This window comes from Trichomonas vaginalis, chromosome IV (assembly GCF_026262505.1).
Source record: "Trichomonas vaginalis G3 chromosome IV, whole genome shotgun sequence".
Taxonomy (NCBI): Eukaryota; Parabasalia; order Trichomonadida; family Trichomonadidae; genus Trichomonas; species Trichomonas vaginalis.
In genome coordinates, this window is record NC_067206.1 from 26,012,104 (window position 1) to 26,037,182 (window position 25,079).

At 33.0% G+C, this 25,079-nt stretch overlaps 7 protein-coding genes and 2 pseudogenes across 9 annotated transcripts, besides 9 other annotated features; 6 read left to right on the forward strand and 3 right to left on the reverse strand.

The window, feature by feature from the left end:
* Positions 1-11,654: part of a mobile genetic element that runs on past the window's edge.
* On the forward strand, positions 7,836-8,539 carry TVAGG3_0169740 (annotated as a pseudogene). The gene has a single exon. A coding segment is annotated over exon 1 (704 nt).
* Positions 8,571-8,840, forward strand: TVAGG3_0169750 (uncharacterized protein; the record flags this gene model as incomplete). Its single annotated transcript, XM_051225268.1, has 1 exon — positions 8,571-8,840. The coding sequence occupies one exon, from the start codon at positions 8,571-8,573 to the stop codon at positions 8,838-8,840; it is 270 nt and encodes an 89-aa protein (XP_051110254.1).
* Positions 9,475-9,876, forward strand: TVAGG3_0169760 (uncharacterized protein; the record flags this gene model as incomplete). The annotated part of the gene is made up of 1 exon (XM_051225269.1): positions 9,475-9,876. One exon carries the CDS (start codon positions 9,475-9,477, stop codon positions 9,874-9,876), a length of 402 nt encoding a protein of 133 aa, XP_051110255.1.
* On the reverse strand, positions 10,305-10,760 carry TVAGG3_0169770 (uncharacterized protein; the record flags this gene model as incomplete). Its single annotated transcript, XM_051225270.1, has 1 exon — positions 10,305-10,760. A coding segment is annotated over one exon (456 nt), but the record flags the coding sequence as incomplete, so codon positions are not given.
* A 1,365-nt stretch (positions 11,655-13,019) lies between the features above and the next one.
* Positions 13,020-13,589, reverse strand: TVAGG3_0169790 (annotated as a pseudogene). Its single transcript has one exon. A coding segment is annotated over exon 1 (570 nt).
* Positions 13,020-13,685: a mobile genetic element.
* Positions 13,658-13,685: a terminal%2Cinverted (terminal inverted repeat of Mariner transposon ID:TVAGG3_0169780).
* A 24-nt stretch (positions 13,686-13,709) lies between these two features.
* TVAGG3_0169800 (ankyrin repeat and SOCS box-containing protein 4 family) lies at positions 13,710-14,342 on the forward strand (the record flags this gene model as incomplete). The annotated part of the gene is made up of 1 exon (XM_001580154.1): positions 13,710-14,342. One exon carries the CDS (start codon positions 13,710-13,712, stop codon positions 14,340-14,342), a length of 633 nt encoding a protein of 210 aa, XP_001580204.1.
* A 271-nt stretch (positions 14,343-14,613) lies between these two features.
* Positions 14,614-14,683: a mobile genetic element.
* Positions 14,680-14,806: a mobile genetic element.
* Positions 14,804-14,877: a mobile genetic element.
* A 40-nt stretch (positions 14,878-14,917) lies between these two features.
* Positions 14,918-15,133: a mobile genetic element.
* A 308-nt stretch (positions 15,134-15,441) lies between these two features.
* Positions 15,442-18,194, forward strand: TVAGG3_0169850 (WD40 repeat-like family; the record flags this gene model as incomplete). Its single annotated transcript, XM_001580156.1, has 1 exon — positions 15,442-18,147. One exon carries the CDS (start codon positions 15,442-15,444, stop codon positions 18,145-18,147), a length of 2,706 nt encoding a protein of 901 aa, XP_001580206.1.
* Positions 18,195-18,484: 290 nt separating this feature from the next.
* On the forward strand, positions 18,485-20,817 carry TVAGG3_0169860 (uncharacterized protein; the record flags this gene model as incomplete). The annotated part of the gene is made up of 1 exon (XM_001580157.1): positions 18,676-20,748. The coding sequence occupies one exon, from the start codon at positions 18,676-18,678 to the stop codon at positions 20,746-20,748; it is 2,073 nt and encodes a 690-aa protein (XP_001580207.1).
* A 610-nt stretch (positions 20,818-21,427) lies between these two features.
* On the reverse strand, positions 21,428-23,956 carry TVAGG3_0169870 (antigen BSP-related family; the record flags this gene model as incomplete). The annotated part of the gene is made up of 1 exon (XM_001580158.1): positions 21,428-23,956. One exon carries the CDS (start codon positions 23,954-23,956, stop codon positions 21,428-21,430), a length of 2,529 nt encoding a protein of 842 aa, XP_001580208.1.
* Positions 23,957-24,379: 423 nt separating this feature from the next.
* Positions 24,380-24,417: a mobile genetic element.
* Positions 24,380-24,417: a terminal%2Cinverted (terminal inverted repeat of Banshee-A3 transposon ID:TVAGG3_0169880).
* Positions 24,418-25,079: the final 662 nt, after the last annotated feature.

The window sequence follows — 25,079 nt, forward strand, 5'->3', positions numbered from 1 at the left end:
ATCATAATGACTCTCTCTCATCAAATCGTCCAATATGTGTCATTACATTATCTACACGCAAGTCTGAGAACATTATCAACGCACATAAAATCACGAATCAAGTGTCCTCTTATGCTAACTGTAAGTAGATTGAGACAGTCTACTAGTTCTAATTCAAGTATACATTAGAAGATTTGATAGCGTGTCAAGAGATTATAGTAAATAGTTCAAAGATATTCACAGAGATTGACGTCTTCTCTTTCCTATTATATTCTGCGAGGATTATCTTTGAAGAGATGTTATTCTAGATCTCGTGGTTCCAATATAGTCCTTATATGAGTCTACCACAACTGCTTTTCTGGTCAATATGGCAGTAAGGCATTTCATCTCTATAGTGGTTTCTTGTTTGGTTAAGACGCTAATTTTTCTTGGGCATCTGACACTCAAGATAACGCTCATAGTTTGTAAAAATCAAACAATCTTATAATTTCAGTAATTAGTCTGTATGAGTAATGACTCAAGCATGGGAAAGATCATAGAAGTGCATTTTCTAACAATATACTACAGCATTTTTTGCATCATACTCTCAGTATATATAAACATATCTACACTTCAAGGCTATCTAGTCTATTAAACATGTATCACAGCATATTGATTTGAAGGGTGTAACGTTACCACATCACATTCATACATATTCATCACCCAAACGTATTATAACATAGCACACCATATACCTTTGTGTGGGTAGTATATATTATAAGGAAATTCACAGCTAAAGATTAGCATGAAAAAAACGATCAATCCCGATAACTAGGTGTTGTAGTTAAGTAGTATTAACAAGCTTACAACCTGTTAGGTTTCATCTGCTCTAAGTTTTACGACTGTACATAAAGTCATGAGTGCTAACCATGAGAGAGCAATGACTATTCTACTTATATCAAACTTCACCTCTAATGTCTACGTGCATCTTTTTACGATAACTGCACTAACCACGTTAATCTGTTGGTGTCTGATTCGTTTCGAGACATTGACGATTTAATGACACTCATGTAATGCAGTTGCAGATACTTGTTATCTATTGCTGCTATCATAGACATAACTCTCTCTCTGTATGAATTTCAGTGTGTCCGACTCTCTAATAACATTGTGTTGCACACGCAACTGTTAGGCATTTTAGAGTATTATGTCAAACATTCGTATATCTTTACTATCATGAGTAAATATAGAGAGGCATCATGAGTATTTATACTGCAAACAAAGATGTAAGGAGATCTATATAGCATAACGTCATTATAAGAGAGGAAATGCTAGTTTGTGCAGGACTACAGGATGGCTTCCGCACAGATTGAGCAAGTGTATTTATGGAGAGTATGAAATTGCACTGATCTAAAGATTTATTGAACAACCGAGTATTATAGTTCTTGAAATGAAGGTCATCACGAGTAGCTTTCTTGTGTTTATTGTCTATAGCATATATGCTTTGCATCCATGTATAAGTAGCAATCTAGTAAGGATATTAGCTTATTTAATTTGCCGAGTGATTCTAACGTTAAGAAAAAACAAAAGGAAAGCAAAAAGAAAAAAAGAGAAAAAAAAAAAAAAAAAAAAAAATAAAGAAGAAAAAAAAAAAAAAACAAAAAAAAACAAAAAAAAAAAAAAAAAAAAAAAAAAAATAAAAAAACAAAAAAAAAGAAAACAATCAAATCCAACTTCCATACATCTTTAGTAGGAAATAAAAAAATATTTTTGAAAAATTAATTAGATTTTTTAATTATTTTTTCAAAATAAATTAATATTTTTATTTTAATGAAACACATGCAAATTGCAAGTTCTTTTCATACAACTCTCGCTACTGCATCAAGAATGAGTTCAATGGTGCTTCAAACGTCATGTATTTAACAGAAGTTTGTGAAAGAATCTAAGTTCGTCAGTATGTCAGACCATTAGCTATTGTCATTGACCGCAAACGTTATACTTCACAAGAGTTAGCAGTAGTTTTTGAACAAAAGGGTTTCTTCTGTGAATGTCAAAGATACTCATTATACTGTTATAAAGAACTCCAACATTGCTTCTTCAGTATTGCTTTAAATCTTTCCGAACAGAAAAGAATATAAGAAGGGTGAAATAAATGTGAAATATTATCCTTCATCTTGAAGACAATAAGAACAAAGATGTTATACAAAGTTCTTACCAAAGGTTGAAGAAGCTCTATTGAATTGACGAAGGAAGTGAAATGGTTGAAGAAATTGACCCTGAAGCTATTTTAACCAAAAATATATTTTGTGAAGAGGTGAGATTCACCTGTTTTTCACCTCATTCTCTCTCGTTAATGTGTCGTGACTTCTTCGTAATGTTGTCGTACTTCATTCTTCCTCTTTGAAGTTATCGAAATATCTGTTTATTTTTTCCTTCAGTAATGTAAGTCTTCTTTGAAGGTAAGTATTGTGCACCTTTGATGTCATAGTGTGTTTGAGGAAGAGTATTTTGACAATTTCTTTTATTGCTCATTCGGTGTCATTGAAATCGGTAAGTTTTCACGAATAGAACCAGTTTCTGTCAGATTTATATATTTTAGCAAGGTCGTAAAAGCTTTTGTGTTTTTCTGACTAAATGCAACATAACCATATCTCTGTCTTCTTCATTCTCCAACTCTTCAGTATAAAGTCATATACTATAGTTCTTTTCCTTCCTTTTGGTAACTTGAACGCGGTATTCTTTTTCTGTATGCTTTTGTCTTTGGATTCAATGCACTTCATCTTTTGCTTGAAGTTTCTTTTCCATCTTCCACGTTCTTGTCTGTGAATTCGTCAAGAGTTTGAATATTCAAGCATAACGTGGTGAAGCCACATTGCAACTGCATTTACTAAAAGTCTAGAACATAATATCCTCTCAACCGTTTGGCAATTTTTCAGGTTTTCATAGAGTTTTGGCGACTGGATTTTTTACCTACTCGCTGTTCTCCTGTTTTCAGAAAAAAGTACGTCTCGCTGTGCTTCACTTAATAGTTCTATGGTGTGGTCCTAACCATCTTTAGGAAGCTAGTATCTGGAGCAAAAAAGCCGTCAAAATACTTTGCATTTGGTACATTCGTTTTTGACAGAAAAGAGTCTCATTGTTTGTATACTGATTATTCTATTCTCATTTATGGCTTCATGACTAAAACTGTTGTGTTCTCTTGTACAATATGTCTTAGACATACAGGTATATAAAAAATAAACATTAAAAAAATCTAACTTTAATTTTTTCTGTCATTAAGGAATATTCACGAAAATTTCTAAGAGGTGAAAAAACAGGTGAAAAACAGAGTGAAAATCTCACCTCTTCACATTAATATATTTTTGTCTGATTTACATCTAATGAAAAAGTTTAGAAGATATTTTCTTATTCTGTTCTGGCATATTTTGTGCTTCCAAATACTCCGCTCTAATATGGTCCCAGATGTTGTGCTTCGAACTCTCTCAAGTTCTTAGATGATATACATGCTTCCAAACGCCTCCTTACATATTACTTTATAAGTGTCATCGTTTGTGTTATAGCCAAGTATTTCAATAACCACTCCTCGCTTTGCTTCGTCAATGGTTTCAGCAAGTTTGCCATTACTACTTTCAACTATTTAGACGAGGGTAAAAACTTATGGAGTCGTCAGCAGCTTTTATAAGATATCTCATTACCTTGTGTAGAGTCTACGATATAATAGTTTCGACTTAACCTTAAACGTTTCTTTGTCAATGGTTTGTCGTCAAGACTACACGAACTTTTGTACAGGAATGAGGTAAATTGTGTTGAATTTATGATATTTTGTGTTTGGCTTCGTTTCTTTTGTATTATACTTTTCTTCTTGTTGTTGTGTCATTGAATTTGGTGTATGTCTGTTGTAGAATGTGTTGAGGAATATATATTCGAGAAAATGTTTCATTGTTTCTTCGGTAAAGTCTCGCTTTGATTTAATCTCTGAGAGTCCTTATGAAGCGGTTTATGATGCCGAGTATGTTATGTTATGGTCTTCAGTAGTGTAGTGAGTTATGTTATGCTTAATGAGAAATTCTGTGATTTCATTGCTGAGGTATGCACTGTCTTGGTCTGATGTTAAAGTACTTGGCTATGTTCTGCTACAAACTTTTGTAAAACTCTTAACATTCACGAGTTCCTTTATCCTCATTGGATATGCATATGCTTTACGAGTGTTAACATTATGAAGATGAGGAATGGTTTATGTCCTCCTTTTCTGCTTTGAATGAGAGTGTCAAATTGGTATGCGTCAGGAGTGTTGGAGTAAATTGGTAAAAAGTATCGTAAGGGTTTATTTTTGTTTGATGTACAACATTTTTGTCAAAGAACCTTTTCACTTCAGCTCTGTTAGTAAATCCCGAACTCTTTGCAGCTTCATTGAATTTCTTAAAAGACCTCCATGGATGTTGTTCGAATACTTCTTTCAAGCTCATTTATAAAGTTAAAGATTTTAACACAACTCGTTCCAAGCGTGCATTGTTATATAAGGAGGCATATAATCTTTTCCATTCCTGCTGGGTCTGTAATACCAGCTACAACATGTGTATGATTTCTGCAGTTCCACAAGAAAATACCTGTGCTAACATCTTTGGGTCATCTGAGATATCATATCTATTCATTCCCTGTCTATTCGAACCCGCTGCAAGATTTATATAACCTCTTTTTGTTATTGAATGTGAATGGTTTCCTTCCACAGATGTTCTTCCACTGAACCTATGCATATGTGAAGGAAGGTTTTCAATACCTATTTTCTTTGAACCTCCCATCTTCATTGACTGGTATAGTGTAGAATGGAAAACTGTCAACTATTCAATACCTCTACCACAAATAAAGTGTTTGGATTTATTGGATTTCATAGACGTATAAACAGCTCCTATAGATATATTAAATCATATATGCTCATAACTCTATAAACATATTCTAAAGAACTTATGTCATTAAAACCATTGGAATGTATCTCCCGGATGAAATGTGCATTTGTTCCACTTTTATAATGTAATGTTAGTTCAATAGAATTATCCAAGAAAATTCAAAAGTATCTGGTTGAAGACCTCTAACAAATTCAAATGGAGTTCTGGTTCACCATTTATAATTTCTGTTGTAAATGTCATGTATCTGGTTTCGAAAATTTCTTTGTTAGTTCTGCATCCACATAAGTTTTATCTGCTTTCTTATCTAACATTGCTGGTAGTCATATGCTTCAAAGTTTCTGGCATGATCTTCGGTATTCCTGCAACTCTTATCTAAATTGTTAAGAGTATTTTACGCTTGTACTTGGATTTTCTAATGGTGCACTTGAACCAAGGTCAAAGTTCAATATTATGTCGTCTGCTCTAACAGTAGTGAAGGATTTATGTGTATGGTTCTTGTCAGCTTTCTTATATATAAATCTTGAGCAGTGAATTTAATATTATGTTCATCCTTCATGACATAAACATCTTTACATCTAATGTTTCTCATCGTCGTTATGTCGTCATCCGATGTTAAACCTTGTGGAAAGTTAGGAGGTTTACAATATAATGCATCCCCACCAGTTTCTTCAACCGTTCCTTCAATACTTTCTATACAAACAGTTGTGAAGAAATCATTGTGTATGGTTCTTATCTGCTTTCTTATCTAACATGTGTGGTAGTTCATGTGTTTCAAAGTTTCTGACATGACCTTCAATGTTCATACATTTACTATTTAAGGAGTTTAGTGTATCTTTTACGCTTGTACTTGGATTTTCTAATGGTGCACTTGAACAAGGTCAAAGTTCAATATTATGTCGTTGCTCTAACAGTAGTGAAGGATTCGTTTGTATGTTCTTGTCGCTTTACTGTCTAATGTAGCTTGAAGTTCATTTATATCGGAGATGTTGTGTTTATGAGATTTCAAAACTTTGTTCATTGCGTCAAGTTCATCTTTGTCAGCTTTACTTTTAATAGCATCTTAACGTATTTTTGACTTAACTCTCAAAGTAAATCTTGGTTCAACTAATACACATTAACATTGAAAGTAGAGGCATAAATTTCACCGGTATAACCAAATGCTTCTGGTGCTTATGCTACATCATACTGTACAGTAAGCAGCTTATGTCATAACCTTTAGCACGATATGTATTTTATCTTCTTCATTAACATTTTTTGTCTTCGCTTCATCACTTCGTTTTATTATCCATGGTAGTCGTTATAATCGTTCGTCTGAAGTTATATAATGAACATGTGTTCTTGTCCGTCTTTCGGCTAATTTCTCATTAAATCATTCACTTCTAATTCAACTCTTCGCAGAACTCTTATTATCATTAATCTTTTTCATTAATTCGGTAATTACGTCATAAAGACTATATTCTGTTTTCGGTTTGTAAATAATGAGTCAAAATTTTTATCATTACATCGCTGACATTAATGATATCACCAATCCTTTTTCATTTATTCTCTTCATTAATTCTGCAATATGACGAATATATAATCTGTTAATTATTCTCTTCATCGAGGGTTATAGAATGTTTTGAAATTGAATCATTAACTCCTCTAAATAAATCAATAACTTCAGATACACGTTTTAATGTCTCGAATAACTGACCAGTATCCTGCACTATGTGGCTCTGAGCCCGTTGGGCTCTGTTGTTCATGTTCTTCGTTCCCGTCGTTACGTGGTTTTATATCTTAACCATCATCAACGCAGCCATAACCGGAGGGTTTTGTTGCTACCTGTTCGAAAATCCGTCCGTTATGTATGGTATATCTAAATAATTTCTTTGTGTTTGTTAAAACATTTGAAACAAGTCTTTTAAAACCATCTACAAAATTTCCTGTTCACCTAATGTTCTTGCACATTTTACAAGCTCACCCATCCCGCTTTTGACCAAAAACGTCCATATTGCATTTATTTCACTCTGTATAGTTGTCCATTCAGCGAAACTAACACCCGCATTCGCTAAGCTGAAAATGAAATTCAGTGGATCGAACTTAATTCCACCTTCTTTTTCAATTTCAACAGAACTCACTAACATGAGATTTTAAATATTCTTTCGTTAAAATGGTTTCCCTGATGTATGATTAACGAAACTATCACCGTCAAAAGTTAACGATTCAATTTCGTCGTGATGCTTTTATTTCATACACCGCTTATTGATAGTTTTTGGTCACGTTCTAGAAGCATATGAAACATTAATGATTGATTATATGTTTATGAATGAGTTAAAATCAATGATTTTCATTAATGACGCTTTAATGATTCATTTACTGTCGAATCCCTAAAGTAATTAATGAACTGTCGTTAATGAAAGTACACTGCAAACCGTCGAGTTTGATCAAATCCTGTAGTTGGTGCAGGAATATTAATGAATATAGTCATTAAATCATTAAGTGACGTAAATAATGTTGTCGTTTTTGATTTAATTTCTTTAGCATTGTTTATAATGGTAATTCATTTCTGTAGTTTCTGAATTAAAGATATTCGCTAAAATGTTTGTAAACTGTTTTGAACAGCTGTGTAAACCGTTGAATCCGGAACTCTTACGATTTCACCGTCTTAATAAAGGCATTGCACATGGTGTAGTGCTTGGATCGAATCTTTTTGGGTTATGATTCAACATATATTCTAATGCTTCATGAACAGACTTATATACTGTTGTGTCGTTCTTCATGACAATTCACCATTTACAATGAATGGCATAGTGCATGGAGTTAAAATAGGGTCAAACTTTTCATAGTCCTTCCATGTTATGTATTTCTCGGTATTTCCATCACTGATAACAATATATTTGTCAGTAAGTGTGAGAGAGTATTGACCAAAATATAAACGTTTAGCTCTGTCAGCTTCATACGCATATGCAGCTATACTCATATTTTAATGAGAATAAAATGTTGTTCTATTTGCAAAGTACAGACCCAAACGAATACGGGACAGTAAAGCTACAAACAAACTTAGGTCTTCAGAATGAAGCACTTGCTTTCAGAGGTTGACTTCAATACTATCGCTTCATTCGTTATAACAGATGAAACAGATTTCATGGAGCTTGAAATAGATGGAAAGAAGCATGAAATAAGATTTCACAATAATGTAGAATATAAGATGGAAACATTAGCTGGAGTGTTAAATGCTCTCATAAATACTACAATAAACAAGGATAACGAAGAAAACTTAATGAATGTTAAACTTATTGCAGGAGTTTTGAAGTTCAGTTATGCAAAGGAGTTTAAGATAACACGAATGAGTCATAGAGTTCAATTGCTTCTGGGAGCATACCATATGACATTTCCTTTGAAAAGTGTTGACAAAACGATTGAGATGAAATCTGTTCCATACGTATGTTATGGTAATTGTTTGTACATTGAGTCTAAAATAGCTAATGTCACAGGCATTTCAGGAGTTAATAGTAAAGGTTCAGTAGAATATAAGTCTTTCTGTTATGCAGTCAATTCAATGTTCATTCCAAACGTTCCTGTCATAGCAACTCATTTAGGTAAATGGATTCGCATTAGTCCTCATAATTTGAAAGACATGCAATTCAGACTTGTTGACTTTCAAGGCGAGCCTGTAGAACTGAAGGCACCAGTGCGAATGACTGTTGAAGTTGACTTTTTAGAAAATATTAAATGCAACAGCTTACAAGAGAACTCAGAGCTAAAAATATAAAGTATGAATGTTATGTATTAGGTCATGAACTTTGGTTGTTGCTGTTTGATGAAACAAATGAGTTAGTTATGTCAGTCAAGAGAACAGAAAAAGGCGTCAAAGGCGCCGAGCGCAAAGCGCTATATTGTGTTAGTGAAAACTGCACCAAGTCAATAAGATTAGGTTTGCATTATGAAGATGAGTTCGATACTGTTGAAGAAGTTTTGGATAGATATTACAAATTGCTTTAATTTACTAAAACATATTTCAAACAAAGTTTATATTCTGTTGAAAGTTTTGTATATTCATTCGAATATTTATACTTAAACTCAACTCCTGTAGTTCCTGGTGTTTCAATGATGCGGATGTTACCTATTTTCATGAATGGTGGCGTTTGACCACAGCATTCGATTTCAGGGTCGAGATAGTCAATGACACATTGTTTCCCTGTTATTCGTGATATAACATTTTCAAGGTCCTCCTTTGTTAGAATTATTTGGTTCTTGCTTATAAGATTTGTCAAAAGCTTCTTATCGTCTTTGAGTAAAATTGTTTGGTATAACTGAAGAAGGTAATGGTCTACGTTATCTGAAGGATTTGTTTGAACATTTGTGTAAGGGTTGTCGTTGGCTTCTCTTGAAAGAACTTGGTCCAGTGGTGGATACTCTAACTTAACATCTGATGTAGCGTTAGCGTTTGAAGCTGAGTTTAAATTCACGGATTTCAGTTCTGTCTGGCTCTTTCAAACACTCCGAACTATAATTCTTTATGACAATATTGTTTGTCGTTCGTGAGTCAACATTTGATGTTGGTTCAATTGGAACATTAACGGCACCAGCTAAGATGGATTTGCTTCTCATTTCATATAGAATAAAAACCTTTTATATGTATGAAATGAACAATATACTCGACAAGGGTTTGAATGTAAAGCTAACGAATGAAAATATTGTTGAATTCACTGAGACAGGAGCTGTGTATAAAGATGTAGAACTACTGAACAAAAGAGCTAAGGGAAGAAGCAGGAACATGAACAAAGGGTGGAAGCCTATAAAAATTTATGTCAATGATGGCTCAGGAGGTTCAAACATAAAGTATGCAGAAAGTTATAGAGTTTATGCTCTCAAAGGTGAAAAGCCTTCATTTAAGAACAGCTATTCTAACGCATATCCTCAAAAGCTAACGGATGGAGAAGTGGATGATATGAATGACAGCAAAAATATTAACAGAAATGGCGACAGAGATGCATGGAATTTGTTTACCATCAGTCAATTGAAGGTTAAACTTTAAAACAATGTTGGTCGTTCCCATGGAATATTTTTGACTTTAATGGTATTAGTCATGATATGAATCTCAAGGTATGAACGAGGAGAGATGAGAGACTTATATGCTTCCCAAATTTCTTCAAAAGGTAATGTTATACCTGACTGTTTCCAAATGAGTTCAATATCATAGCGTGAGAAACCTTGAAAGATAACGAAGTCAGTTATGAGACGTTTTATGTTTAAAGCTAAAAACCTCCATGTTTGCATAAGTATTGCTACAGTTAAGTGGTAATGTCTGACTTTAGTAATGATGTTAGCTAATGGTGAGTCAGGCTTTGACACTAAACCTTTACCAGCGAAGTCGTCGCAAACGAGCAGAGTGTTTGAAGGATATTTTTTGAAGGGGTATTTTGAAAGTTTTGATAGAATGTAGTTTGTCAGTCGTTTCATATCGTAAACTCCTGAGTACTGACGTAAGTGGTGTTTGTCAATAATTCTTTCCATCTCCTCAGAAGTCTTTTGCATTCCTGACTGTATAAATTCAACGATGGCATAATATTTCCTCTTACGTCGAATGTAACGTTGAAGAAATTCAATGAGTTCACTGTCTGGAACTTTAACGACAGAGGCTTGAACTTTTGACATAAATGTTTTCGCTGTTGAGTCCATAGAGTCTGAAGTTGCTGATATAATGATTTGGTCATAATATGAGTCATTTCCTAAACGTTCTGTTATGAGTATATGACGAATTAAATTAAATGTCTTACCTGAACCCATCTTTCCACAATAGAAATAAACGCCATTTGAACAGAACTCATAGTCCTTACTGAAAGGAAGAATGAGAGAAGAGTTAAGTTTGTCTGTAGTTTCATTCATGTCTTCATCTACGTCATGTATTAAATGCTTCATTTTATCTCCATTAAAAATGCAAGTCAGAAATATTCAGAACATAGCACCGAGTCTAACTGACAAGAGTATAAAGATATACTATGAACACGTTATGATGAAACCTACCAAAATTCAAGAAAGTCAGTATACTTATGAATATCCAAGGCACTGGGTAGAGTATGTAGGAGGTGAGAAAGCTATTGAAATCAGACAGGTTCGAAGTATTCCAGCAGGAAGAACAATATTATTGAAGAACTTTAATGTTTTGAGGTATAATGATGAAACAAAGAAGCAAGATAGTTTTCCTGTTGCTGTGTATGTGAACCTAGACACAGGAGATGACATGAAAGTTTTTAACACAAAGCTTCAAACGGTAGTGAGAGAACAACTGACTGCGGAAGGACATCCATTACCTTCAGAAGTTAGCATAGCATATAATTTTGAAACAAACTCAATAGATTTTAAAGTCATCTCTGCAAAGAAGTCAGGTTTTACATTTAATGAAGCAGATGTATATTCGAATGAAAACTTCAAAGCTATTGCATGGTTAGATAATGACGATTGCTTTAAAAAATATTTAAATTCAGTGACTCAAAGATGTCAATAGATGACCTTCGTGGAATGTTACCATCGACGTTTACAGTTGAAGGTTCAGCAGGATTGCTTACAAGATTGTCAATTGGTGGTATTTGGTCTCGTGAGAACATTGTTATAAAATCCAGTATAAGTGAATTTGCTGAAGAATCTATATTATGTCTTTCAAACTACATGTATTCGCCACCGAAGCATTATAGTATAACAAACTTTGTCAGTAAGTTTAACATAAGACTTGTCGAACCTTCTTCAATGAAAGATGTTGTGCTACCTAAAGATGGAAAGGATGGACTCATTATTGAGATGATTTTAATAGCATATTAAATGAGCTTGTTCTTGAAGGTCATTCATGATGAAATAACTGTTGTAGAAGATGTTAGCAATTGTTCAGACATTTTGAAGCGAATAGATGATATAAGAAAGAAGTTTATGAAGCCGCAACGCGGCGAGGACGAAGTCCATGAGAATGTTTATGTTTCATTGACTTTCTCCAGTAAAGAGAACTTTTATGAGATAATATTGAAGAGAGATGATTTTAATATGGTGTAAATGGTAGCTTGGGCAGCTTTAGGCGCAATGGGAACAAAAGCATTAGCATTTGGAGCAAAAGCACTTGGGGCTTATGACGCAGTAAATAAAATGAGTGGAGGAAGAGTTTCGAAGACATTAGATGCAAATAAAGGAAAGATTGGAGGCTGGGTTGCAAAGAAGTTAAGATTAAATAAAATAGGACTCATAAATAAAGCATCCAATTTGGTTGCGACTGAGTCAGAAAATGCTTTAGGAAAGGACGATGAGTTTGCAAAACACGCAAAAGACTTTAATGACCAGATGAAAGGTGAAACAATGCATTTAAATAGAGTCGATGGAACTCTTCCTCCACCAGTAGTTCTTCCGTATGGTCCCTATGGAATGTATGGAAACCCTTACGAAAGACCATTTGACCCATTGACTGGTGGAAGTAACTGGTATCATTACGGACGAAGAAGAAAGACAGTTAAGCTGGAGACAGACGTGAAGAAAGCAACTAAAAAGAAACCAAGGAAGAGAGTTATAAAGTAATGAGAACGTTTATGTTATGAGAAATTTTTAACGTTAGTTTTATTTTTACTGAAAATTTTTATTTGGATGTAATGACGAAAACTATTGAGATAACAAACTACAACGGTCATGAGTTCAAGAACTTGTTCTTCGTTCCTCGTGAAAATACATTCTATCAGATACGAGGGAGAAAGGGTAAAGTTAGTTTAAGCATTTATGACAACAAACATAATGGGAGATATATAAAAGCAATAGATACAAACGGTAAGCGTGTTTCATTAGCTTTGTCAAAACTTACTAACATTTATTTTGACAGTGACTTTGACTCTGACGATTGGAGTGACAGCAGCGATACTGAAGAATATGAACTATTGTGTGAAGCACAGCAATGGGAAGCGCTGCAATACTTTTGTAAATGAGAACATTAGTGGGAACGTTAGTGAGAACGTTTATTTTTTCATTAGTGAAGTCGTTAGCGAAATGTTGGTGAGGTGAAGTGGTTGGTGGTTTTGTAAATATTTAAGGTTAAGTTAGTGTTTGTGTTTGTGTTGTAAAATATACATTAGCGGTTTTGTAAAGTGTCAAACCGTTATCTTGGGTAAGGTGGAACGCAGTGCCGCCGTACCCAAGATAGGGATACTAACTCTCGTCCCCTGTTACTAAAAAGCGAAACTTCTTGGATTGATACGCACCCAATATAGAGAGGAGCTCTTTCGAAGATTGGACTCTAGATTTTTTTTGAACTGAATTAAGGTTGTGCGGAACCCAACGTGTATACGCTAGTTTGTAGTTCAAATAATTGTGCAGATAATAACTGACTGTTGTACGTGGTATCTTTGTCATCTCCTCTATCCTTCTGAGTGATGCTCTTGGGTCTTCATCTAGCGCTTGAAGAATTGCTTTAATTTTTCTTTGATCCGGCGATTTTTTGTCAATTTTTATGATGGGCGCCTTTTTGTTCATGAAGTGATACATCCTAACATGATACGTTACAGTGGAATAGCTAGGAGCATCCATACCGAAGCATTTTACCAATGTCTCGTAGACTTTTTTACAGTCTTTGCATTTTTTTGCAAGAGCGAGGATGTTTTCTTTATGATTCATTAAAAAAATGAAAAAAATCCTGCCAAAATTTCCCGCGAAACCGCCTCTTGTCTCAAAATTCATTTTATATCCCGGCATGGCGCCAAAATACAACATACTCATCATATACATATATTCATATTTTTTATTATATATTTATAATCAGCATATATCTCCTTTAATAGTCTCATATAGAGCGGTGTGCTAAACGCACCTTTGGACACCCTATATCAGGATCCAGATGAACACTGCATGAAATATGCAATTATTTCACACAACATTGATTATGTTACATTCTTGATGAATGAGTACAATATAGAGATCGATTTAGAATACTGTGGAATTTACAAGAATCTTGAATCATTTTTAGTTTATTTCGATCAAACTAATGACATTAGCCAATGCTTGGTTTATTCAGTGATGTTTAATATTCCATCCCTTTTAGATCATTTCCTTTCATTTGATGCAAATATCAATGAAAAAGATAAAGACGTAAAAACTGCACTTTATATTGCAGCATGGCAAAATAGTAAAGAAATGGTCGAACTTCTTATTTCGCATGGTGCAAATATCAATGAAAAAGATAAAGATGGAGAAACCGTTCTTCATTTTGTAACAAGGAAAAATAGTAAAGAAATGGTCGAACTTCTTATTTCGCATGGTGCAAATGTTAATGAAAAAGGTAAAGATGGAGAAACCACACTTCATATCGCAGCAAGGAAAAATAATAAAGAAATGGTCGAACTTCTTATTTCGCATGGTGCAAATATCAATGAAAAAGATAAAGATGGAGAAACCGTTCTTCATTTTGTAACAAGGAAAAATAGTAAAGAAATGGTCGAACTTCTTATTTCGCATGGTGCAAATGTTAATGAAAAAAAATGAAGAAGGAAGAACCGCACTTCATCTGGCAGTAAGAAACAATAAGAAAGAAACAGCCGAACTTTTTATTTCTCATGGTGTAAATATCAATGAAAAAGATAAAGATGGAAAAACCGCCCTTCATGAGGCAGCATATAACAATAGTAAAGAAATGGCCGAACTTCTTATTTCACATGGTGCAAATGTTAATGAAAAAGATAAAGATGGAAAAGCCGCACTTCATATCGCAGCAAGGAAAAATAGAAAAGAAATGGCCGAACTTCTTATTTCGCATAGTTGATTTCAAACATATTGTCTGGAAAGATTACAATAAATCAACAACAATTTAAAAAATTTCTTTTAAGGGTGCACTTACGCCCCTATGACACGGCCTTCAATTCAGATGTTTAAGGTTAGGTTTCAATGGCGCTTCACCCTAGTTGTCAAAAATTTGAATTAATGTCAAATGGGCGTAAGTGCAGCCTTAAGTTAAAATGATAAAAATTGAATTTTTATATTGCATTCATTACACTAAAGTATCTTATATATTTAAATCTTATATATTTAAATCTTATATATTTAAATCTTATATATTTAAATCTTATATATTTAAATCTTATATATTTAAATCTTATATATTTAAATCTTATATATTTAAATCTTATATATTTAAATCTTAGAATGAAAATTCGGGACGCTCCAGCTATTCAATTTTCGCTTAGGACGCCCATAAACCTCTCAAAAATGTGATGTAAATATCACAATTTTGAGAAATTTACGTTAGGCGGCCTTAGGACGCCAACCCCTTTTTTACCCCTTGATATAGTGTAGTACCTTGCAGACAACAATCCCTTTCAGAAAGTGTCCAAACTTTCGGGAAATGTCTAACAATCTCCCCAAGAGTTTCATTAATGAATTTGTTAATCTGATGAAATTGATTTTTTATAGTAGTACATTAGAATTATAACGCATAAATTCCATTTTGGAACTGATAAAAAAATTGGTTCATCAATTTCCATTTAAATATACGAACCTTTAATATAGTTCTTCCTTTTATTACGAAATTTCTTTTCCTTATACTGAAATCCTATGTAATGAATGAGATTTGAATTAATAAACGTCCATGACAATGTTTTCACCTGAGGAGATTTTAACTTTACAACAAGATAATGAGCAAGAAAATGATGTTATTTGCCCTATTCTTGTGAGTTCAATAGCTAATAATGAAGCTGAACTCGGAATTGAAGTAACTCTGTTAAATATTACTGCTCCAACTGAAGACGATTCAGAATTATCAAAAAAATACTTCTCTGTTATAGATCCTGTTGATAAAAATATATGGTATCAAATTAAATCAATCGATAGAACCTCATATTTATTAAAGCTTAAGTATAACGTTTGCGTTTGGGATCAACCATGTTTCTTTCCATTATTAGTTACTTCAATGTGTTACTGCAATGATACAATCATTGTTGGACTTGAAGATTCTTCAATACAATTTATTGATGCAGAGTTTGGCTTGCCATGCTTGCCGGCAATGCGCGTTGAAGGAGGTATCAGATATCTTAGATCATTTGCTAACAATTTTATCCTCTGCATTTCACAAAGAAAGACCGTTACAATCTGGAGTTTATCTAACCCAGCTGAATTACATGATGTTCTTCATGTTCAATACTATGGTGAAATGCCTGAAATCAAGAAAGTTGAAATTACTAATGAATTACCAAATGGTGATATTTCACCAATTATCTTCTTCAAAGACTTTGCAGTTCGTTGGTCTAAATCTGCCAACTTTTGGGTTGGATACAATGTTAAATTCCCAAGATTTTTGATTCCACCAACACAAATTCAAACGCTCGCTGATTTAGAGCGTCAATTCACAGATTCTCTTATATATCATGATAGTGAGAAGTTCTCTGCAACATATTTTGAACTTTTCGACTTCTATCTTCAAGATCCATCTGGTAATAATGCGATGATTTTGGTCAAGCAAATGCTAGCTCGTAAAAGCGAAGATTTAGAAAAATACTGTGATGTACCTATGCAAGAACTCTATGATAGAACATTAAACTTAATTGCTGAACGCAGCCCTGAAATGCTTGAAAAAATCAAAGAAACTAAAGAATATCAAGATGCTAATAGACCTAAACCAGCTCCAACAGAAGCTGTTCAACATCACAAGAAGTCTAGGTCTCGTTCCAAACTCGAGGATGATGAATCTGATGATGCTGATATTGATTTACCAGAAGAAGAAATTTCTGATGAAATTATTCTTCCTGAAGAAGAAGATTCACAAGAAGAAGAAACATCAAAGAAGCGCAAGAAACCTGAAGAGCCTTTACCAATTGAAACACCTGAATTGCCACCAGTTATTCCTCAAAAGACAACAAGCATTACTCAGTCTCTGAGCCATTTCTTGGAACTCTCAAATGGATTTGATAATTGGGATAAAAATAATGCAGCCACAACTGAAACTGCAACAGAAGACAAACCAAATGAAGTAACTCCTGATCAGGAAACAAAGCCAGTTGAACAAGCGGCTCCTGTAGAAGAAATCAAACCGATTCAAGTAAAGAAACAAACTCCAAAGAAACCTCGTCAGCCAAGAAAAGCGGCAAAATTAGAAATTCCACCACAAGAACAAACAATTGCTACAGAAGAAAACGCCCAACAACAGCCAGTCGAAGAAGGTCAGCCACAGGTTGGTCAAGAGCAGCCAGTTGAAGAACAATCAACGAGTACAATGACAACAAGAATGCAAACAAGAAGAGGAAACAGGAAGACTGAAGCTCCAAAACCAGCACCAAAACCAAAAGGAGGAAGGAGAGGTAAAGCAGCAGCTAAAGAGGCTGTTCCTCAAGAAGAAGCACAAATAAACAATTCATTCCCTCTTCCAACTGCAGTTCAACCAGATGTTCCTCAAGATCCTTCTAATGATCCAAATACAGCTACAACTGAACAAATTGACTTAATAGCTACTTTAAATGCAGCTTTGCCTCCACCTGTAGAAGCAAAGCCAAAGAAGCAAACTAAAAGAGCTACAACACCTAAGAGAAAAGCAAAGAATACAAAGGAAGAACCACCAGGTGAACCAACAGAACCAATTAATCCAGATGAATTGTTACAGTTCAAAATCAATGTTCCGCAGGTAAATATCGAAGATGTTTCAAAGGTTGAAACAATTGAAGCAAACGAATTACCTGAAGAACCTAAGCCTAAGAGAAGTAGAAAGGCTAAATCACCTGCTAAAACTACTACAAAGAAAGTTGCAACTATTGCTTCACCTGTTATTGCAAAGCAAATGGTTGAGGATGAAATCAAGAAGAAGATGGAATTAGAAATGATAAAGAAATATGAAGAAGAACTTAAGAAACAGAAAGAAGCTGAAATGAGACAAAAGGAAGAAGAAGAGAAAAAGAAAGTAGAAGAAGAATTAAGAGCACAAAATGAAGCTGAAGAAATGAAACAAAAAGAAGAGGAAGAAAAGAAATTAATTGAAGAACAACAGAATAAACAGAAGGAAGAAGAAGAGAAGAAGGCTAAAGAAGAAGCAGAAAGAATTCAAAAAGAAAATGAAGAGATGAAAAGAATAGAAGAAGAAAACAAACAAAAAGAAAATGATGAAAAGAAAGCTAATGAAATAGAAGAAACTTCCAAAGCAGATATGAAGAAAGCTAGTGAAGTTTTGAATGATGTAGATGATATTTCAAAAGCTCAATTAGAAATCTCAAAGAGTGCTTCGCCAAAAGGAAAATCTAAAGCTTCACCTAAAGGAAAGACAACTAAAGGTCATACGAAGCAGAAACAAATAGATGGATTCTTTAAATAAAGATTTTTTGCTATAGATGAATTAAACGTAAACTTTGTTTATACAATATTTTAGGTAGCTTTTCTAAATGTTAACAATCCATTATGGTATTGAAATAAAAGAAGTATTGAATATAATTATAATTATTGTTAGAATCAGAACATAAAACTCATAAATATAATAGAGATTGTATATTATTGTTCATCCATAGTATTAATTTTATTCAAATCATTGTTTTTACTTCCAAAAAAAATTTAAAACTAAAAAATTAAAGAAAAAAACTCTAAGAATTAAATCAAATTTCATTTTGTGAAAACAGACGGAATTTCTTCAAAGTGGTGGTATTTGATTTAGTGAAAAGAAATATACATAACAAATCTGGAAAAGTGACAAAATATTTCTTTCAAATTTGATTGGCATATTTAGCATAAAGGGAAAATTAAGTATAATTCAGAAATCACACGTAGTAATGATCTAAATTATGAAGTTTTCATAACTAACTATATTTCAGAAAGTTCTATGAAATGTCACCTTTTTTGGAATTTGAAAATGAGTAAAGACAACTTAACTGAGGAGCTTGATTATCTTAGACAACTTTTACACAGAGAACAAGCATTCTTCGATATCGAACTTCAACAAGCAAAATTATTCGACAAAGAATCATTTGATTCGATCAAAAATGTTATTTCATTATCAAGAAAAGTTTTCTCATTGCATCTCGCAGTATTGGAACAAACAAAGACAGATAAAATCATAGAAATTCCCGATCTTCAAGCGCTATCAAAGACGATTCCTCAAGGTTTTTCGACAGATATGGCGAGAAAGTATCAGAGCTATCTCGCTGATCTGCTCAAACCAGACAACAACAAACAATTTGCCGACAAAATTTCTCAGTATATCGATTCAAATCCTCAAGATGAAAACTATATTGTCTTTTCTTTTCTTCCAGCAGCATTTTCATGCTTATGGAGCTACGAAGAAGCAATGAATTTTATTAACTTCTTGCTCTTAGTAGATTCTAAGCACCAACCATCAATTACTCGGTTATTATTAGTTCATCAAATGTTTTTCGTATTTCTCAGCTCCATTCAAGCAGATGCCGCCAAAGTATTAGCCGAACAAGGTAACCTACAAGCAATTCTTGACTTATTTAAGTCTAGATCCTTCTTTTTCCCGGCAATTTTACGTGAACTCATTTCTAAAACAGAAAACCCAACACAATTCTTCATAGATTGCATTCTCATGCATCTTCTAACAAAACCGTCAATCCATGGCTTACTTCCTTCAAACGAAACTCGTACTTTCGAATATTTAATTCCATCCATCGAAGAAAACAAATCAAACATCGAAGAACTTGTTGAATTCTTAAAGAACACATCGAATACGATCTTACATCTTCCTCACGAGCAAGATCTCGAGAATATTTTATCTCATAACAATGTTGTTGCTTATTTCTTCAAGAGCGACATCAAAGTCTTCACATCCATCGCAGGCTGTGATATTCCACCTCCAGAAAGCGAAGGAGTCTATCAAATTCCAATAACTCGTTCAATTTCTCAAAACCAAACGACAACTACAGAAAACGAATCGGTTGCCGATCCGTTTGAATCATTGATCAGGTCACTGATCATTCAACTCGATGTTTCCCGCATTGAATCTGATATAATCGGAACATTTGAGTTTGCCATTGCTCTGCATGCCGGATCCTCACGTCTCCAATACGAACTTAAGCTTGACGCATTCAAAAACCTCAAGCAGCAGTACAACGCCCCAGATGATGTGAAATATTATCTTGATTTGCTCAAAAAGGCCTATGATCTCCGCATGACACACCGCAAAGACACATTAAGCACGAGTGCATCCAACGATGTCTTCAAAGTCATGCAACTCCACTGTTCCCAGGCGATTTCCTTTTTGTTGCAAACGAGACAAATGGCATTCTTCAATTTGTGGGACCAAGCGACCAAACCGTTCAAAGAAGCCGCAGCCAATGTTGCCCAATTGTGTCTTGAACCTAAGAAATTCTCTCAAACTTATATTTCCATCGTTAAATCATTCAGTGAATTTGCAGAATCGAAGAAATTCGCTGTACAAAGAGAGATTTTCCTTCCAATTATATACAACAAGCTCACGAAGATTGTTACATTGAGTGAGTTCATGAAACATCATCCTGATATAGTTGAAAAAGACGCAAAAGTCCACAAAATGATTGAAGAACACTTGGAAGAATTGCACGCGTCAAACAACTTGAATTTCCTCACCATTTTCAAGGAAGATCCGTCGTTGATGGGACTTCCTGCCAGCCATTTGAGGAGGGCCTTCGCTGAGGACTCAGCTCTCCCGATTTCGGAGTGGATCGACAGGTCACTGAGTGCGATCATCAACGTCCTTTCGTACCAGGGACTGAAAGAGATCGGCGCCGACCACTGGCTTCCGATGACACTGATTCTGTTCATGCACGTGAACCCGGAGAAAGTCTGCTCTGTAGCCGCGTACATGCACCACGTCCTCCTCTCTCTGCCGAAGGATAACTCTGTCATTCAGTCCGTTGAATACAACGTCACAATGACTCACTCCGCCGCATCCTACTTCGAGAGGGAACTTGTTAAGTATGATAAATAATTTTACTTATTATTTAGATTCTTGTCTTAATTTAATAATACTTTTTTTATTAATCAATGATCAATAAAGTAATGTATGTCAACAATCTCTAATTAAGAAATGATGACGATGAATTATTCTTGTCTTAATTTAATAATACCTTTTTTTCCCTTTCATGATCAATAAGTAATCTAATTAAGGGTCGCTTCTACTATTCGCTTTTACAGGCATGAATTACCAATATTGTTCTAATTTTGTATACATATTTTCCGCTTTTCATTAGATTTTCAAATTCAGATCTAATAACAGTTCTTTTATATATGTACTATATCATAATTGCGTTGGAGAAGAAGTGAAGTGATTTAGTATACTCGACCCTTAAGAAATTATTTCAAAATCTTAAGATGATGAAGATGAAGAATTCTCAATATTTTTGTGAATTTCCATTAGAAGTTGTAAGCTTTCAATTCAGTGTGAACTTATCATTTTTAACTTGTCAATTTGACTGTCCATATGCTTATCACGTAATTGTTATCAGCCACTGTATGATTTAATAATGTCAATATTAAATGATAACTCAGATTCACAAATGAGCATTTTTATAAGTGATGTTTTTTGTAAGAAAAATTCTTCAGATTTTACAATAGTATATCATGGTAAATGTTTATTAATAAACAAGTATTAAATAAATTCATTATAATTAGATAGGATTATCAAGTTCTTCGAGCTCTTTACCGTCTTCATTGAGTTCTTCATTATGATCTATTGGCTCTGACTTTGTCTTAAAATATTTGATGTAAACAAATACACCAATAACAATAAAAGCAACTACAATTGATATTGCAATCATAACACCAAATAATATCCTCTTTCTCCTCATCTCTTCTTCTATTTCTTCTTCAGTTTTTCCTTTAATAATTGGTGTAGGCATTGGAATATCACCATCTGCATTATCATCAACATTTTCCGAAGAATTAGACTTTTCTGATGATGAAGATGAAGAAGAGATTTCAAAATCTGAATATGATGAAGAAGATGAAGAATTACCGTTTTCTAAATCTGTATCAAACATTCTTGGTTCGAAATCACCTTCATTATAAGCACAGTCTTCGTTTCTCTCTGTGATCTCTACTCCACCAAGTTTTTGTGATGGATATTCTGCTGAAGCAATTACTTTTTCACAGAATTTTGTATTTTTCAAAAACTGACCATTTAATAACGATTTTCCACAATAGATAAACAAAACAATAGGACAATCATTGAACGCATAACTTTCAATTTGATTAATGTCACATCTTATATCAATGATAAGTTCTTGATCTGTGGAAATGAAGTTATTTTGAATGATTAAAGAATTCATTACACTTCTAATTTTCAAATAAGACAAATGAGGAAAATGGTTTAATGTTGGAATATACTGAAGTTTCTCTACATCAAATGTTATTGTTTCTATCTGATTGCACAATGTCTTGTTCATTCTTAGCATACACAATCCAACATTGAAAAAGTAAATGTGGGCAAATGAATTGCAAAAAGTAAAAGAACTATTGTCAATTTGTTCTGTAATGTCTTTTGCTGTATTAACATATATTGAGTTTAATCTATAACACTTATAAAATGCTTTTTCTCCTATTGACTCTAGATGCTTTGGTAAAACAATTGATTGGAGTTCTGAACATCTGTAGAATGAATAATCACCAATTTTTCTCAATTTCGATGGCAATGTGAAATCTGATACTGAAATGCATTTATAGAATGTTGAATACCTGATCTCAGTAACAAATTCAGGAATGGTTACATAATCTATTGTTTGACAATTGTAGAATGCAAAATCTCCAATATGTTCAAGTGTTCCTGGTAATTCAAAAAATAACAAGTTCGTACAATTGAAAAATGTTCCATTTTCGATTCTTCTCAATTGTTTGCCAAATTCAATACTTTCTAATGCAAAACAATTATAAAAACATGCTCTGGGAATCGTTGTTATATTTCCTGATAATGTTATTGATTCCAAATGTTCACAATAACTAAATGTATATTTCCCAATAATTTCAACATTTTTTGACATTTGAATTTGTGTTATTTCTTTGCATTTACTAAATGCTGCCTCTCCTATCCTTATTATACTATCTGGTAATACTAATGATAATCCAATTTTGCAATTATAGAATGAATAATCAGCAATTTCAATAAGAGAATCCGGAAAAACTAATTCTAAGTTTATACATCCAGAAAAAGATGATTCTCCGATGTATTCAATAGTATTCGGAAGAACCAATGATGATAAGGACTCACATCTATAGAATGTGCAATTTTCTATTGATTTAATCGAATTTGAAAACTTTTTAAAAATTTCAATTTGAGAGCATTTGTAAAATGCAAATTGTCCAATGTATAAAACTGAACTGAGATCTGGTACAATCTTCAGATTTGAACAGTTATAGAATGCGTACTCACCAATCATTGTTAACGGTGTTTCGGATGCGATCTCAAGTAAGTTTATGCAATTTGAGAATTGATAATTCTGTATTTCTTCAATCCCGTTTATTCTAACGTTTTCTAACGAAATACACCCTGAAAATGCATATTCACTAACATTTTTGAGCGATTGTGGGAGTGTTATTCTTGCAATTGAAATGCAATTGAAAAAGGCAAACTCGCCAATAGATTCGAGGTGATTTGTAAATTTTGTGCCTTGAAGTTTCAAGCAGCCATAAAATGCAACCTTTCTAATCGATTTTAGTAAGAGTGGAAAATTCACATTTTCCAAATTATGACAGAACTTAAACAAAGAACTGTTTAAGATTTCGATGTTACTTGGTAATCGTACTGTTGAGAGTTGCTGACAGTTATAAAAAGCATATTCTCCTATTGAACTGACATTATTAGGGAGATTAAGCATTTTAATCATAGTGCATTCCGAAAATGCTGATTTTCCAATGGTTCTGAGTGATAATGGAAGATTAATATTCTGAATTTTTGAACAATTATAAAAAGCATAATCACAAATTGTGGTCAAATTGTCTTGAAATGTGACATTCACAAGTGACGTACAATCACAAAAGGCGTATATGCCAATCTTGAATAAGGATTTTGGTAAAATAACTGATTCAATTTCGATGCAACCATGATAAGCGAAATCTTCAACAAATTCTGTATTATTTTCGATTTCTAGAATGCTTGTATTAGGACAGCTTCTGGCGATTTCGAAAAAAATCACCAGAAGCATATAAAAAATTTTGAGGCAGATATGAATATTTTGTTTTTTTGAATGCATTCAAACATTCAATTTTCTTCAAGTTGAATCGGAATAAATTCATATCTATCGATGATTTTTATATTTTCAAATTAAATAAATTGAAAACTATTCAAAATATTGGAAACAAAATATTGAACTGTCAGAAATTTGTTCTAAAAAGGGTTGATTCAAGCATAAATTATTTGTTACATTAAATTTCATAAAAAAATTGTGAGAAACCTAGTTAAACGTAAATGATTATTTGCATTTAAATATGTTAATTAATTGTACTCGCATGATATTTTTCGATAAAAATACTCGTTGGAATTCAAAAACTAAGATTCTTTCTCTTAACTTGCAATTTATGAGTAAATCGATGTGAATATGCTTTCATTTGCTTAAGTCTATTTAAAGTGTTGTAAACAGAAATTCATCAAATGTGACACCTCAGAAAAGCTAAAATATTGAATTTTTGGAACTTTTAATAGAGCACGTTTTTAAATATTAATTAAAGTAAATGTATATTTCGTAAAGATTCTTTTTAATAAAAAAATAAAATTTTGAAGAAGAACACAAAATCTTCTGAAAAATAATATCACATAAACTCATATTATTTTCTAATATATAACTATTTTATATAAAAATCAAATTCAATGATCTTAAAAGCGAAGGATAAACCTCAAAATTTACGAACATAATGAGTGGGAATATAATGCTTATCTATCATAAAACCATATGAAATATCAATTTTTGCTTTACGCCTAATTTTTGACGACAATTAGCAAAAAATGTTAAATGTTAACACTCAGTCCATTTGAATATGAAAAATAAAATTGACTTTGATTAAATGTTTTTATTTATCATGCAATTCTTCTTGCGACCAAAGATTTGAATAAAAGTTCAAAAAATAAGATAGCTTAAAAAATAATATACGGTAGTGTTTACTAATAGATGAATAGTATATAAATTCTATTAAAATGGATTTGATCCAAAAAAATATATAAAATTTGATCATAAATAAAATCGTTTTAAATTACTTCTTCATTTAAATTATAACAATTATTTTTGGTTTTATCGTTTTTAAAGCTCATGTGGTTTTTTTAACCACAGAATA